Source organism: Neopelma chrysocephalum, unplaced genomic scaffold (assembly GCF_003984885.1).
Source record: "Neopelma chrysocephalum unplaced genomic scaffold, ASM398488v2 Primary Assembly neopelma1_22b, whole genome shotgun sequence".
Lineage (NCBI taxonomy): Eukaryota > Metazoa > Chordata > Aves > Passeriformes > Pipridae > Neopelma > Neopelma chrysocephalum.
Window position 1 is genome coordinate 6,927,325 of NW_020897690.1, and position 20,664 is coordinate 6,947,988.

A 20,664-nucleotide genomic window follows, 5' to 3' on the forward strand; every position below is an offset into this window, starting at 1 on the left:
GAGTGCTGCTTTTTAGGCCTATTCTCTTACTAAGCCTTACCCATTCTACTACTAATTTAAATTGCTCTGCAACATTACTATCATTTCTCATACAACTTTCAAATACTGTAGAGAGAGGGGGGTAAGTAGTCATACACAGTCAGCAAGGGCAGAAGAGGCTATTTTGTGTACCAAAGACACCTCGTGAAGGTGTCTTTAGACTTAAACCCAAAGTTATCAAGGGCTGTATTTCAGAACTTGTTGCACGGTTCAGGGCTTTGAAAACCCTTTGAGTGTAAAAAAGTGCAATAAACAGGAAAATAAGATATTGAAAACAAGTCACTAAGTAAATTGAATAGCAAGTATTTTGTATCAAGACAAATTGTAACAAAGACCTCCCATGGTCTACTTCTGGAACTGCGTACCCACTAAAGTGGCAACACAAACCAGCATGGAATTATGCTATATATTACCTGATTGTTCCATTATGTACTCTAGAACTACTCACAAATTATTCTATTAAAATTAACCAGAGGCTATGCTGAGAATTTATTTGCTGAAACATGTTTTCCTGATACTGTAACTAGTTCTAATTTGTGTTTGTTTTTTGTTTTTCTTTTTCTTTTCAACATTGTTTTCATAGGAATTTTGGCTTCTTGGAGAAACAGTAGAAAATGCAAAACGAAATAATAAAGCCTGCTAAATACTTCTCAGAAGTGGAGAAGAGTGTGCTGCTTGCATTAGTTGAAAAATACAAATACGTGCTTGAATGTAAAAAAAGTGATGCAAGAACTATTGCTCTGAAACAACGTACCTGGCAAGCACTAGCTCATGAATATAATTCACAGCCCAGTGTATCACTGCGAGACTTCAAACAGTTAAAGAAATGCTGGGAAAATATCAAGGCACGGACAAAAAAGATAATGGCACATGAAAGGCGGGAGAAGGTAAAAAGAAGTATTAGTCCACTTATAAATACTCACATCGTAGGGAAAGAGAAGATTGCCAGCATAATGCCTGAGCAAATGTACTTTTTGCAGAGCCCACCAGAAGAAGATTCTGAATATCAGCCTGATGCTTCTAGTCAAGGTATAAATGTTACTGTAATGATGCAAATAGTATTGTTTTGTATGTGATTTTGCCAGGGATTCTCTTTCAGCAGTCTAAATCTCTCTACCTAGCTGGGACTGCTGATTACAGAAAAGTAATTTCACAGCTATGATATTACAAGACTTTGTGTATTACCCTAGGCCTCCGGGAGTTAAACTGAGGGTTTTCACACATTTTTTTTATCAGTTTCTGACATATCTGCTGCTTTGTGGCAAGCATCACAGTAGCTATCATGCTGGCTTTCCAGAGAAGAGTCCCAAGGATATTCTTATTCTTTATAAAGTATAATTTTGCTGGTTAAAACAAACGAACAAACAAATCCACCAGCAGAAAATGGATACAAAATTGTCTGCTGCAAGAGTTCCCTGTAGGTCTTTCCTCCTTTGTTTTCAAGGACTACAGAGAGTATGTAGAGCCATATTTCACATTACAGTCCACATTGGAAAACGGCCTTTCTGAGAAAGTTCAGCACTACATTCTTCTTTGTTTGGCAAGCATACACATAGCGAATAATGCAAAACCAGAAGGGAGGGTGGCTATGACGGTTTCTTGCAAGTTTTATTATGTCAGGATCTCACATAGGAGACTGTCCTTGCTCAAAAGACATCAGTAGCCATGTTGTTAGGTAACATTCTTAGAATGTCTCTTTCATAATTGTACTTACCATAATTAGTCATCAGGATCTGTAAAGGAATGTATTTTGAGACCCTCATTTGCAGTGGTAACTATTCTGTTCCATGAGTAGTCTCTTTTATTTCAGAAGAATTGGTAGAGCCTTCTCAAAGTTAGAATAATGTATTTCTTTCCTAAAAATATACACTACTGTGTTTACAACATCTACAGTAGTGATATGGAAGGAATAAGAAGTATTCTTCGTAGTATTCCCTCACTCTCTTGATATTCATGTTGATACAGCTCTTCACCTGACACTGAGATCTTTCATAAAAGTATTGCAAGTCACATATGGATTTAGCTTAAACAGCTGCATTAAGGTTTAGCTCCAGGCTCAGCCACCTAAATTTAGGTATCCACTTATAAATGTCTATATTCACTTTAGTATTCTGAGCTCCCATTATAGCCATGGAAGTGTAACAACAGAGCCCAGAGTAGTTCGGTTCAGACCATTATACTCTTAGTATTCTGTAACAGAACTGCATTAGGTAGTGGCTCCTGTACTTTGGTACAGACGTGCAAGGTTTAGATGTGTGTGTCAATAACTTATCACGTTTGTGTTTCTTGAGGGAGGGGAAGGGAATACTATAGTACTTTTTCTTCTTTTGTTTTGCAGAATCATTTGTTGTCTCAAACAGAGAACTTTGTGATGAAGACAAAGAGCTGGTACATTTTCCAGTATGTGAAGGTACCTCCCAACCTGAGCCTTCGTGTTCTGATGTCAGAATAGCAGCAGATAAGAACTACAGAAGTAAAGCATCTCAGGAAAGTGCTCTGAAAAAAATGCATGAAGAAGAACATCATCAGCAAATGTCAATTTTGCAACTGCAGTTAATCCAAATGAATGAAGTTCATGTGGCAAAAATACAGCAAATAGAAAGAGAGTGTGAGATGGCCGAAGAAGAACACAGGATAAAAATGGAAGTGCTAAATAAAAAGAAAATGTATTGGGAGAGAAAACTGCAGACCATCACAAAAGAATGGCCTGTATCATCCTATAACAGACCCTTTCCTAATTCACCTTAGAACATAAAGGGGCAGAGAGTCAGTCTGATTCGCACGTTTATGAGTAACGCGCACTGGAAAGAAGGTTTTTTAATGTGAATGTACAGTGACAGGGTAGGTGCCTGGCTGATAGTGAACACACTATGACTCTTAATATTTAGAGAAACAGTGGTATAGTCTACCAAGGGGAAAACTGTTCATTTGTAGGTAGTTCTGATTTGTTTAACTCAGACATGCACAGTGTTCTAAAATGTGAACATATTTTCCCCTCTCAGAACGCCCTTGCATCCTTGTGAAATTTAAGGTACTCCAGGTGTTCTTACATTGGGTATTCTTAAGATAACAGCTTTAAACATCAGGCTGTAGTGTTTATTTTGATTTCTATCTCTTCCTATCTACCATTTTCCAAATTAATACAAGGATTGGAGTTGCTCTCTGCTATTGAGGCAGAAGTTGATTGACAGCTATCAGTTGGATCATTATGCTGGGGCTTAGGAAAAAATAAACTTGTCTCTAGTTAATATAGTCCCATAACTTATTCTTCATAGAAGATGTGAAAAATTAAGGAAGTAGCAAAAGGACCACTGTAATAACTGAGCCCTTTCCATCTGAAGAACAACAGTATTTCCCAGCTGGCTGGCTGATTGAGAGAATGGTTGTGGACTGGCCCTCTGGTTTTTTGAACCTTGACCCTTACGAAGTTAAAAAGAAGGCGACTTCTTCCTCAAAATCCATTGTGCTTGTTCCTTCTTTCCCAGACCCATCTTGTATTGAAGTAGCATACCGAAATAAGAGGGTCAAATGCTGCTGCCAGCACTGTGTTCTGTTCACCTGGAGTCATTCTGAGGGGAAGAGCTTTTTAACAATTCGTAAAGCATTAAAATGCAGTGAGCTAGCCAGCCCATTGGCAAAGTCTCCCTCTATCTTCCTATGCAATACTTGATGGTGTAGCAGCTAGCTTGAGTATCTCACTCTCTCCTTAGGAAGAAGAAAAGACTTTAAATTCACCCTCTTTTCCTTCACATAGGGTGGGAAGCAGTTCAAGGGAATCATTCCTGTCCTGAACCACTGTTCTATTTTGTTCTGTCCTGTGCATTATGGTGGTGTGTTTCTTACGTTTGCTGTCAGTGCGGGGTGATGGACATGATTTGTGTGAAGCATTCACATGAAGATACCCACAGAGTTTGGGTGTCCGGAACAGTAGATAGTAGGAAAGCACAAATAAAGATAATCCTTACCCAGGCAATCATTTATTCTAATGGGGCAAGGGTTAAGAGAATGTGAAATGCAGAACCCCGCAAAGCTTCATGAGAGCTTCTGATGTGTGAAAACTTGTTTTACAGGAAGGTGTACAACCATCATTTGAAGCAGTGAGAAACATTAACAAAACCATAAATTTTCATTGAAAAATCCGAGTATCACGTTATTTAATAAAGTATTTTCAGATCATGATTCATAAGGGCAAGTCCATACTGTGAGCAATGTATTCAAATTAAAGTATGTTACAAAGTATACGTTCCCAGTTACACTTCTCTCTCTTTCCCTGGATGTTCTTTCTGGTGGAGTGAGTTCCTTTTGATTTTGTTTTGGGTTGGGATTTTTTGTGTGTATGTGTGTATGTGTTTCTTTTTCTTGAACTGCTTTCACTGCTGGTGATTCATCTTTCCAAGTACTGCCATTATCAACCACAGTACTCACTGTGGTTAACACTGTGGTACATGCACTACTCCCTTCAACGTGCTAACACCAGCAGGCACAGTGGGAGCTATTTATTACAACTTATTTTATATGACAGACTAAAAAAAATATGCAGAGCTGCTGCAAGATAGAAATAATAGGCCATGTATGAAATCTGAAGACAGATCTTTTTGACTGCACTTTCAATTTTCTTATAAATTGGCCATATGAAGGAAGTACAGGAATTCCAAAGAAGGATATCGTTGTGGACACTTTTTTTCTTCCTGCTGAATAGAAACACTATGGGAAAGTATAATAACAGTAGAGACGAAAGAAGTAAACAGAAGTGAAGATCTTTTTGTTCTGAGATCGCATTCTGAGATCTGAAAGATGAGTCACTTATTTCAGTGGTTATGACAATTGGTCAGGCACTATCCAGAAAAAAGAATAGGGAAGACATTTGTCTTAACTAGTGATGGGATTCCTTCCACACTGGTTCTAAGTGGAAGTCATTTGAAACGATGAAATGGAAACCAGGTGTTAAAAGGTGACGAATGGAGACAATTACAACACTGCAAATAGGGCAAGAATAGAGAGACAATCCAGGTCTAGAAGAGGTATGAAATAGTCCAGGGAGAATCTCATGAAATGTGAGATAAGGGTAACTTGGACTCCTGGAAGTTATACCATGGCTCATGAAAGATTGTTTTATTTTTTTATTTAAATATCCTTTAAAATATGCATGTTTTCAAACTCTACTAAGTGGGCAATGCCTTGGTTTTTGGCATATTTTCTTATCCTAAAACCAAAAGTTACAGCTCTTAAGCTGAACAATAGACCCTTTTAATTCAGTTTCTATTTAAAAGAAAGAAGATCACTGTGCTGGTTTAAAGGTAAACCGGCAGGAGAACTGAACCCAATTCAAAAGAGATTATAAGTCAGAGTTACAATTTAATAACAATAATGCAATAAATACAATTATATGGAGAAACAGTTGGTTTTTACCCACAAAACCCAGATGTATAACCCAGCACCCTGGAGCATGAACAGAATGGTGCTCATTGGCCCCTGTGCTGAACCCCACGTGGTCCTCCTAAGTCCAAAGCAAAAGAGGAGGAAAATCTATTGATGAGAGTGCTGGTTGCAGTCTGGTCGAGGGTGGTGGTTGCAGTCTGGTTGAGGTTCTGGTCCTCCTCTGGATCCGATGAGAGGGGCCAGAAGACCCAAGACCCCAAGATTATATATACTCAGGTTTGAGTGGGAATGCCCAGTACCTCCCCCAGGGCAGGGAGTTCCACAGTGGGTGACTGTGAGTCGTGAGATATTTTTGGAATCCTTGGTGGCACATTAGCAGACGTGACCCCTCAGGCTGGGTGTGAAGGTGCTAATGACTCCTCAGAGGGGAGTTATCACACCTGAGCCATTGATGTGAGGGTGGGAACATTCTCCTACCTCACAGGCTTCTTAACACCCAGCTTATAGCCTGAGGGGTCAGGTGTGCTCTGGGCAGCTGCTCCAAATGGTCTATTGTTAACAGTTCCTGGGAAATTACATAGAGGGTATAGAATACACAGTTTGGGTTACACCCCCACAGTGACAAACTGGTCCTGGCTGCTCTAACTAGGACAATCACAAGAAGAAGATTAGAAAGAGCCAAGATAAAGATATGAAAGAAAGAATGATCAGTACATGCATAGCAGAAAAATGAGAATGTTAAACTAACACAAATTATACAAGATGGTTTTGTGGTACACATAACAGATGGTTCACAGGTGACACTGGCTCTTGTTTTCCCATTTGTAGTTGACTGTTGGTTGCTGTAAGATTGGGTGCTAGACATAGAAAAATGTAAAAGATCAACAAGGTGAAATAATGTATCTCCTTGCCAGGCTTTGGCTTCTCCACTTCAAGGCTTTATAAAGTGATTTATGTGGTGGAGTTGAAATTACTTGAGAAATGTGACTTGTACCTTTTTTGGTTTTGTTGTTGTGATTGCAATTACTTCCTCTGGTATTAGGATTTACATTCTCTTTTGTTTGACTCTTCTTATATGTAATATAGCCATCTCAGACAACATGTCAGTTTGTTCCTCTCCCTTTTTTCTAGATTACATCATTCAAACTTTCACATAATTGTGTTTTCCTGATAACTACTTGGCCCAACTATGTATGAATTTTCTCAAGGTTTTTCCACAGATAAAATACATCAATATTTTAAGAAGAACATGCCTGTTCTTCTTTGGGTTTGCTATACAAGTTTTTGTCAAGAATGAACTTAAAAGATACACTGGGCAAAATGATCTCTTCTTAACTCCATGTGTAAAAATGTGTACCAGACATGTAGTGGCCATTGTTCTCAGCCTCTATGTTCTTATGGAGAGTAACAACAACCTTCTAGACAAGACATGGTGAATTCCTTTATGCTTCCCAAATTGACATGAGCCTAGCTCCAGGTGTCTCTCCCTTGGAGTTCATCTAATTTGTTGCCTGGTATAAAGTTTTTCGTTTGTTGATTTTTTTTCTCCTGCATTTATTCCTTATGTCTCTGTTTCCGCTTAGCTTTTTAACCAGCAATATGAGCTGGGGATTTCATTCAGAGCTATGTGTTTTGCTCTTTCCTTTCTCTAGCTCAGACTGCCTATATCACAACGTTTGAACGTGAAATGCGTGTTCCTCTGTTGTCACCTTCCCCTTCCCCAGAAAGCATGGTTAGTTAGTCTTTTATAGACAGCTGCCCATACATTCTGGATTCTGCACACAGGCTAGGAAACAAAGGATTTTGAAGAAAGGTTAGCATTGAGAAAAGACTGTATAGAGAAGATCACTTTCTCCATGTAATTCTAGAAGAACATTGTGACTAAAAGTCATTCATCAGGACCAGACCTAATGCAGGGTGCTGAAGCTGTGTAAGTGGTGGTGATTCTTCATAAATCCTTGGGGTTCTGCAGAAGTTGGGCTTGAGGTTTCTGTATAACAAAGTTCCTTTTTTCTAGGTAGTTGAAGAGTCTCATTGAAAGACTTTCACAGATACTTCCTCAAATCAAAGCTCTTACCTTGACAAAGAATCGATTCATCCTGCCATCTGTTGTACTACTTCTTTCAATGCCCAGGCTGCTGTATGACAGGAGCAAGGGATCTTGCTGCTTGACAGAAATGCTCTGTCTGATGCTCCTTCCTACACTGCAGAGATGTGTTTAGCCAGGGTTCAAAACACAGCCCTCCCCAGCCACTGCTTGGAGAAGCAATCCTTACAGAGCAGGTGTACCTGGTGTGGCCAAGCTCAGAATTTAGATCTTCCCATTGCAGTCCAGTGATCAGAGAAAGGAAGGATGGTTCAGGGCTACCCTTTCCTGAGCATGTAGGGCAGCTAAGGATGTTGTACTGAATTTTTTAATGATCATTCATCTTTGTGTGTTTCCAATAACAAATTTTAACAGTCTCCCAAGGATTTGTATGATTACATTGGTATTTTTCAATGATCTTTTGCAGATAATTTTTTTACGGCTTTTACAGTATGTCCTTTTCCTTCTTACCCACTTGCTTCCAGTTTTGTTTTGAATCTCTGTGGTTACACTCTGTACAACTACACATTCGTGCAGTGTCATACTTTCAGGTATGTTTCTCATTATGACATTAAAACAATAAACTGCTACACATTTATATATTGTTACTTCCTAGGCAGGAGAATTAATGTAAATCTTAAAATAACATTTAATTGAATTTTTTTTCAGACAAATCCTTCACAAATAGTCCCGTGATTTCATATTTTGAGCTAGCTTGGTCAAAGATATTTTTATAGAACTGATGCATCTTAGTTTCTTTCACAAGAAAAAAACCTGTCTTTTCACACTATTCTTCTGTTTCCTCTCAAAGCAGATGACTGTAAATTCGCACATCATCACTCTTCCTGAACTTTGTCTCTAGTTAGATATTTAAAAGCGTTTCTGTGCAAATTAAGTACTAATGCATACTAAAAATAATACATTTAGGCTAATAAAATAAACAAAGTACCAAGATGATATGACAATATGCAGCTACTGTTAATATAATTAAAAAATGTTAGAGAGGACAGCTCTGTACATGTGATAAAAAGAAAGAAGATAATTTGTTGCTATCTATAAGAATAGGATAATATATTTTTACGATGAAAGCAAGCAGTGGTATCTGTTTTTGATATCACAGACTTCTGTGTTGCTGATCAGCTTGATTCTCTTATATCTAAGGAAGGTGCACATGGAATTGTGGACAGATTTCTGGGCCTAAAATAAGAGCTATTAAATAGAAATGTGTTAGCTGTGGCTCTGAACATTTTACTGGTGATTAGGCAGTGATTAGTGAAGGGATTAAGCATCCCACAACATCATCAGTCATGTTAGTAAGAAATTAAAAACTTACAAAGGAAAAAAAATAAAAATAAAAGGATTGGTATGTTTTTCAGAACAAGTCAGAAGTGAAGACAGCTCTATCTGCCCCAAGACGTAACATTGTCACATATGTCAAACAGTTTCCCTGCGTGGTCTTCACTTCTGTTTCCTTTGAGACTCTGGACATCTTTATCATAGAATTCACAACTCCAAGTGCCTGACAATAAGAAAAGTAGCCACTTTCAAATAGGAATCCTGCCAGTTATTAGACCTCACTCTTTACTAAACTGAAGTTGAACAATTTTCCGAGACTACATTATCCAGACACTCATGCTATGCACTGTGGAAAGGCACATGAAATCTGTCCAGCATGTAGTCTGCCAAATGGCATAGGTTATGCAGCAAGAAAAAGGAAAAGATTGTCCACCACGTAGTGGTGGGTCATAAAATTGTTATACTCAGGAGGGTGTGTGGATGGATCTCACCAGACAGTTAACCTCTCTAAGAATAAGAAATATTTTTGCCAAGTCTTCTAATCTGTCAAAACAGCCACAGGACAAAAACAAAAGGGGAAAAAATTAATTAAGCAGTCAAAATAGCTAGAAACAATCTGTTGCCTTCTTGCTGAAGAGCCAGCTAGATACAAAGCCTACACTACACACACATATATATTTAGGGAGATTACTCTCTAATTTAACAGAAATAAAGCAAAATAGATTTGTAGATTTTCCTTATTTAATTTAGGTGATTTTTTTAAAATGTTGATTGAGATTGTTTGTTTTCCTTTTGTTGTTCAGTCCAGCTTCAGAATAGTTGTGTGCTTCAGTCTCTAACCAATTGTTAGAGCACCTCATTAATCAAATTGGTTTGGCAAGAGAGTAGAAGTAGGTTTGTATTCAGCACAACTTGAGATTGATTGTATTCTACAAATCTTCAGATATTTCTTCTCAGCTGTTTTTGGATAGCCCTGAATATGAAACTGGGATTATACACCAATTTAGTAGTAATTTATTATTTATTGGCACTAACAAGTTGACATATAAGATGCTCAAGCTCTGCTCATTATTTGGTCATGTACAAATCCCTCTTCTTTTTTTAGAATTATGTTGTGAAATTATGTACTAAGCCACAAATGGACCAGCTGAATCGCCCATGTAAGTTCCTGCCGCACATTCTGTGTCACACTATAATATGGGGGAGGGAAAATCCTGGTTCTGTTTAATTGTGGAGTTTTGAAATTTTGACCTATTAACCTCACCAAAGCTTTGCTAAAAATTATTTTGTTTTATTAGACACCTCTGTGTTCCCACTGACCGGTCCTTCAACCCAATGAACTGCATGGCTTTATAACTTTTGAATTCCAATCCCATGGACTGTACGAAATCTGAGTTGACACATACAAGATAATTTCCATTTATCTGAAAAAGATCTTGTAAATACTGAGACTTTGAAAAGTACAAATTAGGGAGGTGATTTGGTGGATTTAGTATTTAAACCAGGGCATAAATTTTGGCAGGCTAGGAGTTATCAGTGCTGACCTATTAGAGAGGTTCAACTTCTGCTTAGGGAGCAACAATGTCCAACCCAAATATTGCCTTACCTCCAACTTTCCATCTAAAGTGAGGCGTAATGAGAAGTCCTTGCCAAATAAAGCAACATTGATTTCCAAAATGCACTTAATTTGCTTTCAATTGCTGGCTTGCATGAGGGCTCTGAGGCTAGACTGGGCTTTTTGTTGCACTTCATTGATGGCTGATAGCATATAAAGGCTTCCCATACTGATTTTATTCTGTTATCCTTGAATGCAATACTCCTACTGAGATATACTTAGCCATGTGGTGGTGCCAGTTGAACTATGACAAGGTGCTTACAATCTCAAATTGTCTGGCATCTTTTCCAATTACCAAATCAGTGACAGTGGATGTATTTGAATAAAAAATAAGGGGCTTTAGCCAGCAGGAACAAACATCATTGCTTAACGTGTCACTGATGTGCTTTGTAAACTGATAAGGTGGCAAATTTAGGGGTATAATCAATAAATGATCATAACAGTGCTTTATCTCAGCCAATTAAAACACCATCTTCTGGGGTAAATCTTGCTCCTCTTGTAGACTGATAAATAAATAACATGCTTCTAATTTTTACTTCCACAGTCCCACTGAAGCCAACACATTCCTTTACATGGTGTCATGGGCTTGGTAGATAAGTATTGATGTCTGCTCTCACTGTGGTCCAAATGCCATAGCTACCAACTCTACTTCTGTAAATCCAGCAGAAGTACACTGTCAAGGAGCTGGGAAAATCAGACATAGGAAAAGACTGGCTTAAACCTAAGCCCTTCTCTTACACACAGCACGGACATGAGTGGGTCAAGCCCCACGGCACAGCAAACTTAAGCCCACATCCTCTCACAGCTTAAAACACAAGTAAGGACATAGTAACAGCAGTGGGTTACTTTAGTGATCTGTAAAAATGCCTTTGGGTGGTAAGCAATTAATTTTTTAAATTGTTGTACATTAAAATCTTCCAAGTCATGTGACAGCTTAAAATAAGCCCTGTCAGTGTTCAACTAACAAGAGCAATAAATTACCACAACTTCAGTGTGTTAAACTGACAGAAGCAGTTTTCTGTAAGGATTTTGTTAACTGATATGGTTGGTGATCATGCAGGTATGCTCTCACCTTTCTTCCTTGTAAAATCTTTACTACTTCCATCAAATTAGTTCTCATTCTTAAATTAAAAAAAAAGTAAAGCCAACTGGGCTAATCCATCCCCACTTAGATATATACATAAATTCAACCAAATGAAAAAATCTTGTTTTAATAATTTGTATTTTCAGCTTTTTTTTTTTTTTTGAAGAGTCAAGGATTAAATAACGAGACCCGATCTTCATCTTCTCAAGATGCAGATGTTATGACATTTTAGAGCAGTATCTAAAAAAAAAAGTTCTGGTAATCCATCAATGCAAATACAGAGAAATTCTAGTCTGCCCTGCTTCCCATAGAACTAGAAGGCATAGCCCTAATCATGCCTTTCTTTTTGTGGTTGCATTTTTGAACTTTCTACCACAAGATGTATAAGCTGCTTTACTGCCAACTACCATCCAGCAGCACTCCTGTATTTACAAGATTTGTTGTAAACCTGGATATTTGAGTGACTTATGTTGCTGAGTAAGAACCTCTCTTTTCCAAAAAATCATGCAGTTTAACAGAATAATTTTTACAATACCTAAGAGGTGGAAATGCTTTAGGAGATAATATGTTTCCAAATGTGTTATTGCCATCTCTGCTAGTACTACCATCTTATGGTGGTACATCATGTTAGCCATGTTTTGAGAAGTTTTATCTTTCCAAGAGAAAAAAGAAACTTTCACTTTAATTTGGTACTGACATGGGGTATTATTTAAGGTTGTTCTGTGAGGTTCTTCCTCCATCATCACTTTTTCTTATCCTGCAGAATCTTTTCCTGTTTTGCGTGTATATTCCATCAGTGTTGAAATTGCACCTGAATTGCTTTGGTCGAGGAGACTGTGAGGATCCTCTGAAAATCTCTGAAAGAGATCTTTCCTTGTGCGTTCAGAAGGTTCAGGATCACTGCAGAGGCACTGAAAACTGGACCTCTAAAATGATGGCAGCACAGGAGCTTGAGAACCTCAAGGAGAAACTTGAATCTAGGCACTCCTCATTGTCGTTTTTGTATAAGTGGTCAAATAATAAGGAAACCACTGTTTCTTTACACTGTGTTGTATTTATTATGTGACATTAGATTCCGTTGTATTTTAACAATATGTAAAATTACATTGTGCTGTGTTTGTGCTTATAGTTGGTGAGGATCTAAAACAGAATGAACATTTAAGTACTGGGCTATTTGTCATAAGATACTTGAAAATGTATACACTCCTTCTGATACTAAATATGTTAATGGAGTATTAGATGGTATTTCTTGTAGTCTCTGCCTTTTATTAGTAACAGTTTCTGGGGTTTACTTTTTAAATTACACTGAAAACTATACATTATTTAATATCCCCTTTTTAGCCAAGTGTCAGCCACTAGGCTAATCTGATTTTCCTAGCATGGTGTCAGCCCAGTCATCTCACCTGTTGTAAAGTGTTGGTTTAGTATTTTAGTGCCTCAAACTCCACCAAATATGGTTCTGCCCTGCACAGAAGTAGCTTCTGAAACTGCACCTTTAAACAAATCTTTTTTGTGCTGTTGTTTTTATTTAATAAAGAATTCCCATATTACAGTTTGAATCTCTAAAAACCTCATAGTATGTCTGAGTCCTTAGAAATGTGAGAAATGGAGTTTTCATCATCTTTATTGTGTAGCTAATTTTCATTGCAAATTCTTTGTTTTTCCTACAGAAATATTGAATAAAAGGAGACAAAAGTAGGGCCCTAAAATGTATACTTTCTAATGGCTGGAGATGTAGGAAATGCAACAAAAAGTACCACTGAGGGAAGAGACTCAATAATTGTCTAAACGAGGGGAATTACTGTAAGTCTGAAACTCACAGTGTATGTAATAAGGATGACTAACTGTACATTTCAGTGCCTTGTTTCTTGTAAAATGTTTAATCATAAATTATTAAACATAAATAATTATGGACTTCTGAGAAAACATATCTAAATATTGCTAATAGAAACTGTATATTCACAGAAAAGGCAATAGATCATCAACTATTGTTACACATTAATTAGACAAGATTTCTAGTCTTCATTCTTTCAGAGTTGTTTTCAAATATTGTCATTTAATTTACACACAACTGTGCTATTTCTGTCTCTTAAACTAAACTCCACTCAACTGCATGGAACAGAGAAACTTTCCTAGTTGCACTATCAAATTTTGTGGGAGAAAGTGCTATTTCTGAGATCTGTTGTACATACGCACCACAGAACTTTATATACGGGTTGATTAGATGCTGATACAGTCATAGGTTCCTCTCAAATATTCAGGCTGTAGGCCTATTGGCAGATCAGGTTTGAATCTGAGTTAAACACTAGCAGTTTGCTTCTGGGCAGCCTGTGTCGGGCACTGATGGGCAATAAAAATAATTGGATTCCTATTAAGAGCACCTTAATGATATCAGTTCAAAACCTACATTGAAATTCTGGAAACTAAACCATGCTGTGATGCATCCAAGAAAGTGAAAGTCTGTCTCACTCATGAGCAGCAAAATGAATAGTGAGGTTTGAAAACCCACAAGGCTGAGTCCTAAGGAGCAAGAAGAGGAGAGGGAGAACAGGGAGAAGAGGGGGGGAGCAACAAGTGAATAAGGACAACCTGCTTCCCTAGGTTTTTCTGTGTAGACCAAATGTGCTGAAAGCCACATTGATATGGGACAATTTGCCAATGGTGTTTCATGTATGCCACATGTAGAACTTGGTAGTATTACAATGTCTAGAGGAACTGGGACACAACCTTAGAGACAGTTGGATTCGTGCATATAAGGCAATGCAAAAGCTGTTCTGGATCTGGCCACAGCTCCATCTAATCCAGTATCCTCCCTACAAAAAAGACTAGTAGCATCTGTTCAGCAGAAAGTAAAAATAAATGTAAGTTTGTACAATGTTTTCATAGCATGTTCCATGAGGCAGATACTCCATGAGACTGTAGTGGAATCTTTGCATGTAGTGATCTTTAACAGACTTTTCTTGAAATCTGTCCAAGACATTTCTGAACCTATGTAAACTATCAGTAACCATGTGTTCCAAGGCTGAAATATAAGTAGAGTGAATAAATACCTTCCTTTATTAGCTCTGAAGCCAATTTCTGCTATTTTAGCTTGCTGCCCTCTCTCTCCTTGAGATAGGATCTCGCAGATCTTAAGACTGGTTCAAATAAGATAAGGGTTAGAATAGGTCATTCAGTCAGTTTCTCTCACATCAATACAAAATTGGTTTTTAACTAATACAGAAAAATATCAGCAACTCTCTTCCAGTACATTTGATAAGAAGATAGCAAATACTGTCATGAGATCTGAAAGAAAAGAGAAGGGGTAGCATAATTACATGTAAAAGTAAAGACATAACTACACTTTTATACTTTTCAAGGGGACATTCTTCACTTAAAAATAAGGTTGCTCCCTCTCTTTGCTAACTCATTTTCAATGGGAAAGAATAGTTCCACTGAGTTAAAAACAACTTTGTGCTAGATGATTGCTTTTGGCCAGCAGGGTGCTCCTCAAATCATTTCATCTTACTGAAGATTTCCAGAATGTGAACACAGGACAGCAAAAGACAGGTCTGAAGGCTTCTGTTTACAACCTTTATCTTACCCCTTTTGATTCCTGAACAGAAGTAGGGTTTGTGGCTGATTACACCATCAAACTCAACAGTTTTCCCCTGTAATCAAATCTACAGGATTCAGTACAGTATGCCATAATCAGGATTCTTTTTTCAGCTAATTTGACTGTACTATGAAAAAGTTAAAACCATGGATTGAAGGATCTCATATGACAAATGATTATAAACCTAGCTGGTTCCCTGAATTGGCAATCACTACCATGCCGCCACCATACCCCTTTAGTTTCTAAATCAGACGAACTGGGAAGTGTTCACACTTCATATTCTTGGAGGTAAAGTGATGAAAACCACACAAGCAGAGTCTACTTCAAAGGGGAAATAGATGTACCTGTTGACAGTAAGGGTATTATTTATAAAAGAGAAGGAAATGAAAATAGATAGTAGCAAATATAGACAAGAATCTAATGACATTCAATAGTAATAAATAAAGCTAAACACAGTGGGAAAAGAAGTCTTGACCAACAGACCTAAACAGACCTAAAAGAGTTTCTGAGAGGTACAAGACAGAGGACAAAACCACTTAAAAATTTAAACTATATATTCCTGTTACTGTATGTGAATGGTATACTGGTTTTGATACAGAAAAGGCAAATATTAAAATTAATAATACTTCGTGTATTTGGAAACAGCAAGATAATGATTTACGGGTGATAGTTGATTTGTCATACGAGAATGACAAAGAACGTCACGAAAAGATAACGTCAGATGTTTGCTAGAGGGAAAGACCAAGTTTGAAGGGTTGGGGTTTTTTCATTAAAACGTGCAAAAGTCCCAACAAGGTGCTCCTCAAAAGGTGCTCTGGCAGAGTAATCCTGAGAGTGGGAAGTGAGGGGCAGCCGAACAGCAGCGAGAAACGCCTCGCAGGTAACTGGGGGTGGTCCTCGTTCCGATACCGTCCCGCTGAGATCAGGTGGATGCGATAACTGAGTTACGGAGTCGATCCAGAAGCAGCGGATGGCAGGGGGCGAAACGCCGGGCTCAGGGGACCTGCAGAGGGACGGGACCCGCGGTGCACTCCGGCCCGGGCCCTGTCCGCTCCTTCCAGCGGGTGGCACCCGCGGGCCGGGGCTGCCGCCTCGAGCAGCAGGAGGGTCCTTGGGACGACCAGTCTCCCGGGAACAGCCGGGCGGCTGCAACTTCTGAGCGGGAAACCTGCTCCTTGCCAGCCACTCCCGGATCCGCCGCCGGGAGATGGGGGAATCCCCCCCCGCGACCATCCCGGGCACCGTCGGCGTCCACCGAGCTGACCCTGGAGAAAGCAGGAGCGAGATGGTGCGGGGGGGACGGCGGTGCTGGTATCACGGAGGGGGCTGTTTTAAAATTAATTTCCTCGCCGGTGCTGGAAGCCAAGCCAGCATCTTTCTTTCGTTTCTGCCTAAGCCGGCAAGGGAGTGGTTTATATGGAAAGAAAATCAATCACTTCCCTAGAGAAATCATCATTGCATACACACAGCCTATATATAGCTCGCTGTACTTTGCTTGCAAGCCGAGTGAGAGTGAACAAGGCTTTCCAAATCCTTTGGCTACTCTCACTCCACTAAATTCTAGGCTTTCGTGGGTTTAACACAAAACCAGAACAAGGGAAACACATTGCAGGTGAAGTCCTCCAATTTTTCAGCCTGTGGAAGTGTTCCCACTGATACTGGCCTCCAGGAAATCCTCCACAAGGGTCAGGGCAGAATCCTAACCTGCAGAAGATTTTGGCAGCCTCCTACCCAGAAAGAGAAATTCCCTAAATCTCCATCTGTCTAGCATGTTCATTGCATGGACTGGTCAGGGAAATTCTTGAAAATCTTCAAGATATTTTTTGCCAGGTTATGTCTACGCTAAGAAAAAGGGTCATATTTCAGTGATAGTTGTTGCTGTATTATAAAAAGTTAGCTAGACAGGGCAAGCTGTGAACATCTACTATACCTGAGTGGGGCTTCTTTAAAATCCCTGATTGTCTCATACAGATTTTTCCTCATCAAGCCAGCATATATGAGAAATGCCAGGTACTAACTATCATGTTTTAAAATCACACCATTTTGCCAATCCAGGCAAAGCCTCAGGGAAATTCTCCCAGATTTTGTTTATCCACACAGTGCATAAATCTTTTAACCACTCCATTTGCCTGAGGCCACATGGGGGTTGTACAGTGCACATAAGCACAGGGAACGTCTTAGCCTTAGGCAATCCGAATTGTTGAAAAAATTGTATGTAAACAGTTATAAACAAGTTTTCAAGATCTCTATTAAATAAGCAATAAACTAATCCTTGTCATAGACAGATAGGCACCCATGTCTCAGCTGTTTAAGAGCAAATTGCGTAACACAGTGCCTGAAATACCTCAGTCTAAAAGCACCATCACTGTGTTCATGTGAAAATGAAAACAAAGACAACCAAATGCTGGGTACAATGATCAGCACAGATAACACTGAAGTACACACAAAATAACTGAAGTTCCTGGTTCTTGATAGCATTCATATTTGGGTTTTGTATTCACAGAAAGTATACCTGTACCTGACAATTCAGCTTCTAGGTGCTTTTGCTACAAATGTCCTGAATAGCACCAGTTTAAATCACTGTTCGTAGATCAGAGAAACTAAATTATATGCAGAGAGCTCAGCCATGAGTAACTTTTTCCTGCTCCCAAGTTGAGAGTTAAACAAAAGGGCTCTAGACTACACATTTTTTAACCGAAATAGAGAGGCCAGGGAAGAGTGAAAATTGCAACAACATATAAACTTGGAAAACCTGATTAACTCTTTGAAGAAATAGCCATCCAGGCAATCATCATGACCGAATCTGACTTTCAACACTGCATGGTTGGTAAGACAGCCACTGGCAGCTGCCCCAGCTAGTAGCTGCACCCTGCTCCCAGCTTATCATTTTGGACTGGATGTGTCCTGGTGAGCTGGGAGTTAGTATTTAGGCTCCATCAGCGTCCCTTCTCCAGGCAGTGGCCTCAGCACTGACTGGCAGAGCAGTTACTGCCACTGCTGCCTACTGCCAGCTGCATGCAGGTCACGGTTCTGCTGCCCACCCCAGCCACTGCAGCCTACTCCCCCTTCTGCCTCCCCAGCCTCTTGAACTTTTTGGAGACATTACACATCCAAGGGTGACACAAATCTATTATCTTATGAGGTAAATGAATGCTGAACAGTATCCACATCTAGTCCCTATAGCAAAAGAAAGACACATGATTTTATTTTGTTTTTTCCTCCCTCTCACTCCCATCTCACCTACCCAGGGCTCCTTCATCTCAGGCAGCAAAGCCTCACAGGCATAGTTCTCTTGGCCCTCTGTCGCTGAATACAAATATAGTCCCACAGACCCTTATTTTCATGGGATAGATGTAATCCAAAAGCTACAAACAGTCATCAACTGAGATACACCACACTCCAGTCAGCAGCTCACGCAGCCTTTCCGCAGAGGAAAGAAGCGGGGGAGGGGCTCATCCCCCTCACTTGTGAGCCCCTTCTGTGGTCTATGGCCACTGAGATCTCATTTAAAATGTCATGGTCAAACCTGCAGAGGACATAAACTAACCACAGAAATACTTTTTGCGTTCCAATATATTTATAATATATAAAAATATAAAGGAATTTTCTACACATGAGCAAGACTATTCAAGGAATAAATAGTAAGCTATGTACTCTATAGCAAAGTAAACTGAATGAATAATAAACTGTTCTCTGCTTCTAGTCACTTTGGGGAAAATCAGAAGACTACAATCCACAGAAAAGAGTAACCTGTGGATTATTGCTATTCAAGCACTTGCACAAGCTACGTGAAGTCAAACTACAGATATTATCAGTTTCCTTCACACTAACAGAAGAACCATCTATGACAAGTTTTCTGGTTTCAAGTCCCCCTCTTTCCCCAATTTTTGTTTTTAATAAAGAGAATTAGTGCCAAGACTGAAAAATGCAACAGATCTCTATCTCAAGTTCCAGAAGAGTTACTTGATATTTATTGTATTACTGAAGAAGTAGAATGTAAACTGAAGACCACTTCTGTCTGGATAAGTCTGGAGTTTTCCTGCTAGCCAGTTTAGTGCTTTCCACCAATTTTGCATTACCCTTGTCAGCAAAACAGCCAAGCTGTTTCTGGGCTATGTTAAGTTGAATATACGAACATCTATAAGCTTAAGTCTATGTAGGCTCGTTGCCTTTGGCAAAGTCTCAATGCTTTCTGAGCATCCTGTGCCAATACCTAGTGCTCTGAAATCCAGAAAGGCTTATTAGCTCACTGCTCAACCACGCAGACAGCATGTAGCACCTCCTGGACATGAACTACCTTGGGGTTACTATGATAGCAGGACTAGGGAACTATGGGCAATGCAGCAATCAGTAGAGGAGATAAGGAAGGTAAGAGATGGGGAGAGGCTGGGTTGACTTTTGTCTCACAACATTCAGTAGCTTCAGAAAAATGTTCTACTGCTGAAACACGATGGTGAGTATATGGGATGCAGATGCCTGGTGGCAGAGATAGGTCCATTCAGTCAGAGTCCATTAGCTCTGGGTCAGTGTCAGTCCACTGGACCTGTGCCAACACAAAGAGGACTCCTCAGGTTTCTTCCTCCTGCTCCCAAGTCCCTCGCTGTCCAGGAAGCTTACTTGTCAATGTGCAGGCCCTCATAAGTACCCAGAGGTGTTCTGATTCTGACATTGTGCCCAAGATGACAAGCCTTCCTGAGACCCACAGGTGTGTGAAACATCGTCTGTGCAAACAGTCAGAGGTCCTGCAGGGTCTGTGAGCCTGAGCTCTGTGCTCCATTAAAATGCTAATGCTAATGATAGGTTAGCTCTTTCTTAGAAATGTTATAGCCAGGACCACTAGAAGCAGGTCCAAACCAGCTCTGCTCTGCCTTCCCTCTCTTGGCATGCATCGGTACCCTCACCCAAAGAACACACCACTTGTCTAAGCAGGAAGCATAAGGATGCTTCTCATGCCACCAAGAAAACTGAGGACAGCATGTTCAAAACCTACATAAACAATATACCTCAGAGGATTGTCCCCGTTATCCTCCTTTCCACCAGATATCACTGTAGCTTCACTGCTCCATTGGCATCCCCGAGGTACAGTTCTGAAATTACTGACTTCATACGTTTTTTCCTGACATCATTTTTGTCTGTTCCACAAGCCTGACACCAATTTCTGCACCTGAGAGGTTTGTCAGATACACAGATGTATCAAATCTACAGACACAGTCAAAGGGTTCCTCCTTTGTATTAGGGACTTGGGGTGATTCCTGGAGGAAGGATTGTGAAGGACTCGTGTCCGGAATACCACCAGACTCCACTCTCTTTTCCACCCTTTTTGATACATCAGCAAAGCAATTGCAAACAAAACCACTGAGGATATTTGACTCTTTGACCACTGTACACAGAATTACTCTTGGTAACATATATGTTTTCATGATAAATTCCTTGCTTTTAGGTTTATGGAGTGTATCAACAGTGCAACTAATAAACAAGAGACAGACATCAGGCATCAGATGAACTGAATGCACTCAGCAATGAGAATGGTGTGTATCATATTGGATACCACAAAAACCACAGGAGAAATG

At 39.5% G+C, this 20,664-nt stretch overlaps 1 protein-coding gene and 1 long non-coding RNA gene across 6 annotated transcripts in view; both read left to right on the top strand.

Moving 5' to 3' along the window:
* MSANTD3 (Myb/SANT DNA binding domain containing 3) overlaps positions 1 to 4,280 on the top strand; it is a 9,788-nt gene extending 5,508 nt beyond the window's left edge. For 4 of the 5 annotated variants that reach the window (XM_027679121.1, XM_027679106.1, XM_027679113.1 and 1 more), the window contains 2 exons: positions 623 to 1,068; positions 2,378 to 4,280. In XM_027679121.1, the coding sequence (XP_027534922.1) occupies positions 654 to 1,068; positions 2,378 to 2,787 (825 nt within the window). In that variant the 5' untranslated portion in view covers positions 623 to 653 and the 3' untranslated portion in view covers positions 2,788 to 4,280. The remainder of the gene's footprint in view (positions 1 to 622; positions 1,069 to 2,377) is intronic. The other variant, XM_027679141.1, reaches the window with a different exon arrangement.
* Positions 1 to 15,055, top strand: part of LOC113965569 — a 21,594-nt gene extending 6,539 nt beyond the window's left edge. Inside the window, exon 3 of the long non-coding RNA XR_003533574.1 lies at positions 15,045 to 15,055. This is a non-coding gene — a long non-coding RNA (uncharacterized LOC113965569). The remainder of the gene's footprint in view (positions 1 to 15,044) is intronic.
* Positions 15,056 to 20,664: the final 5,609 nt, after the last annotated feature.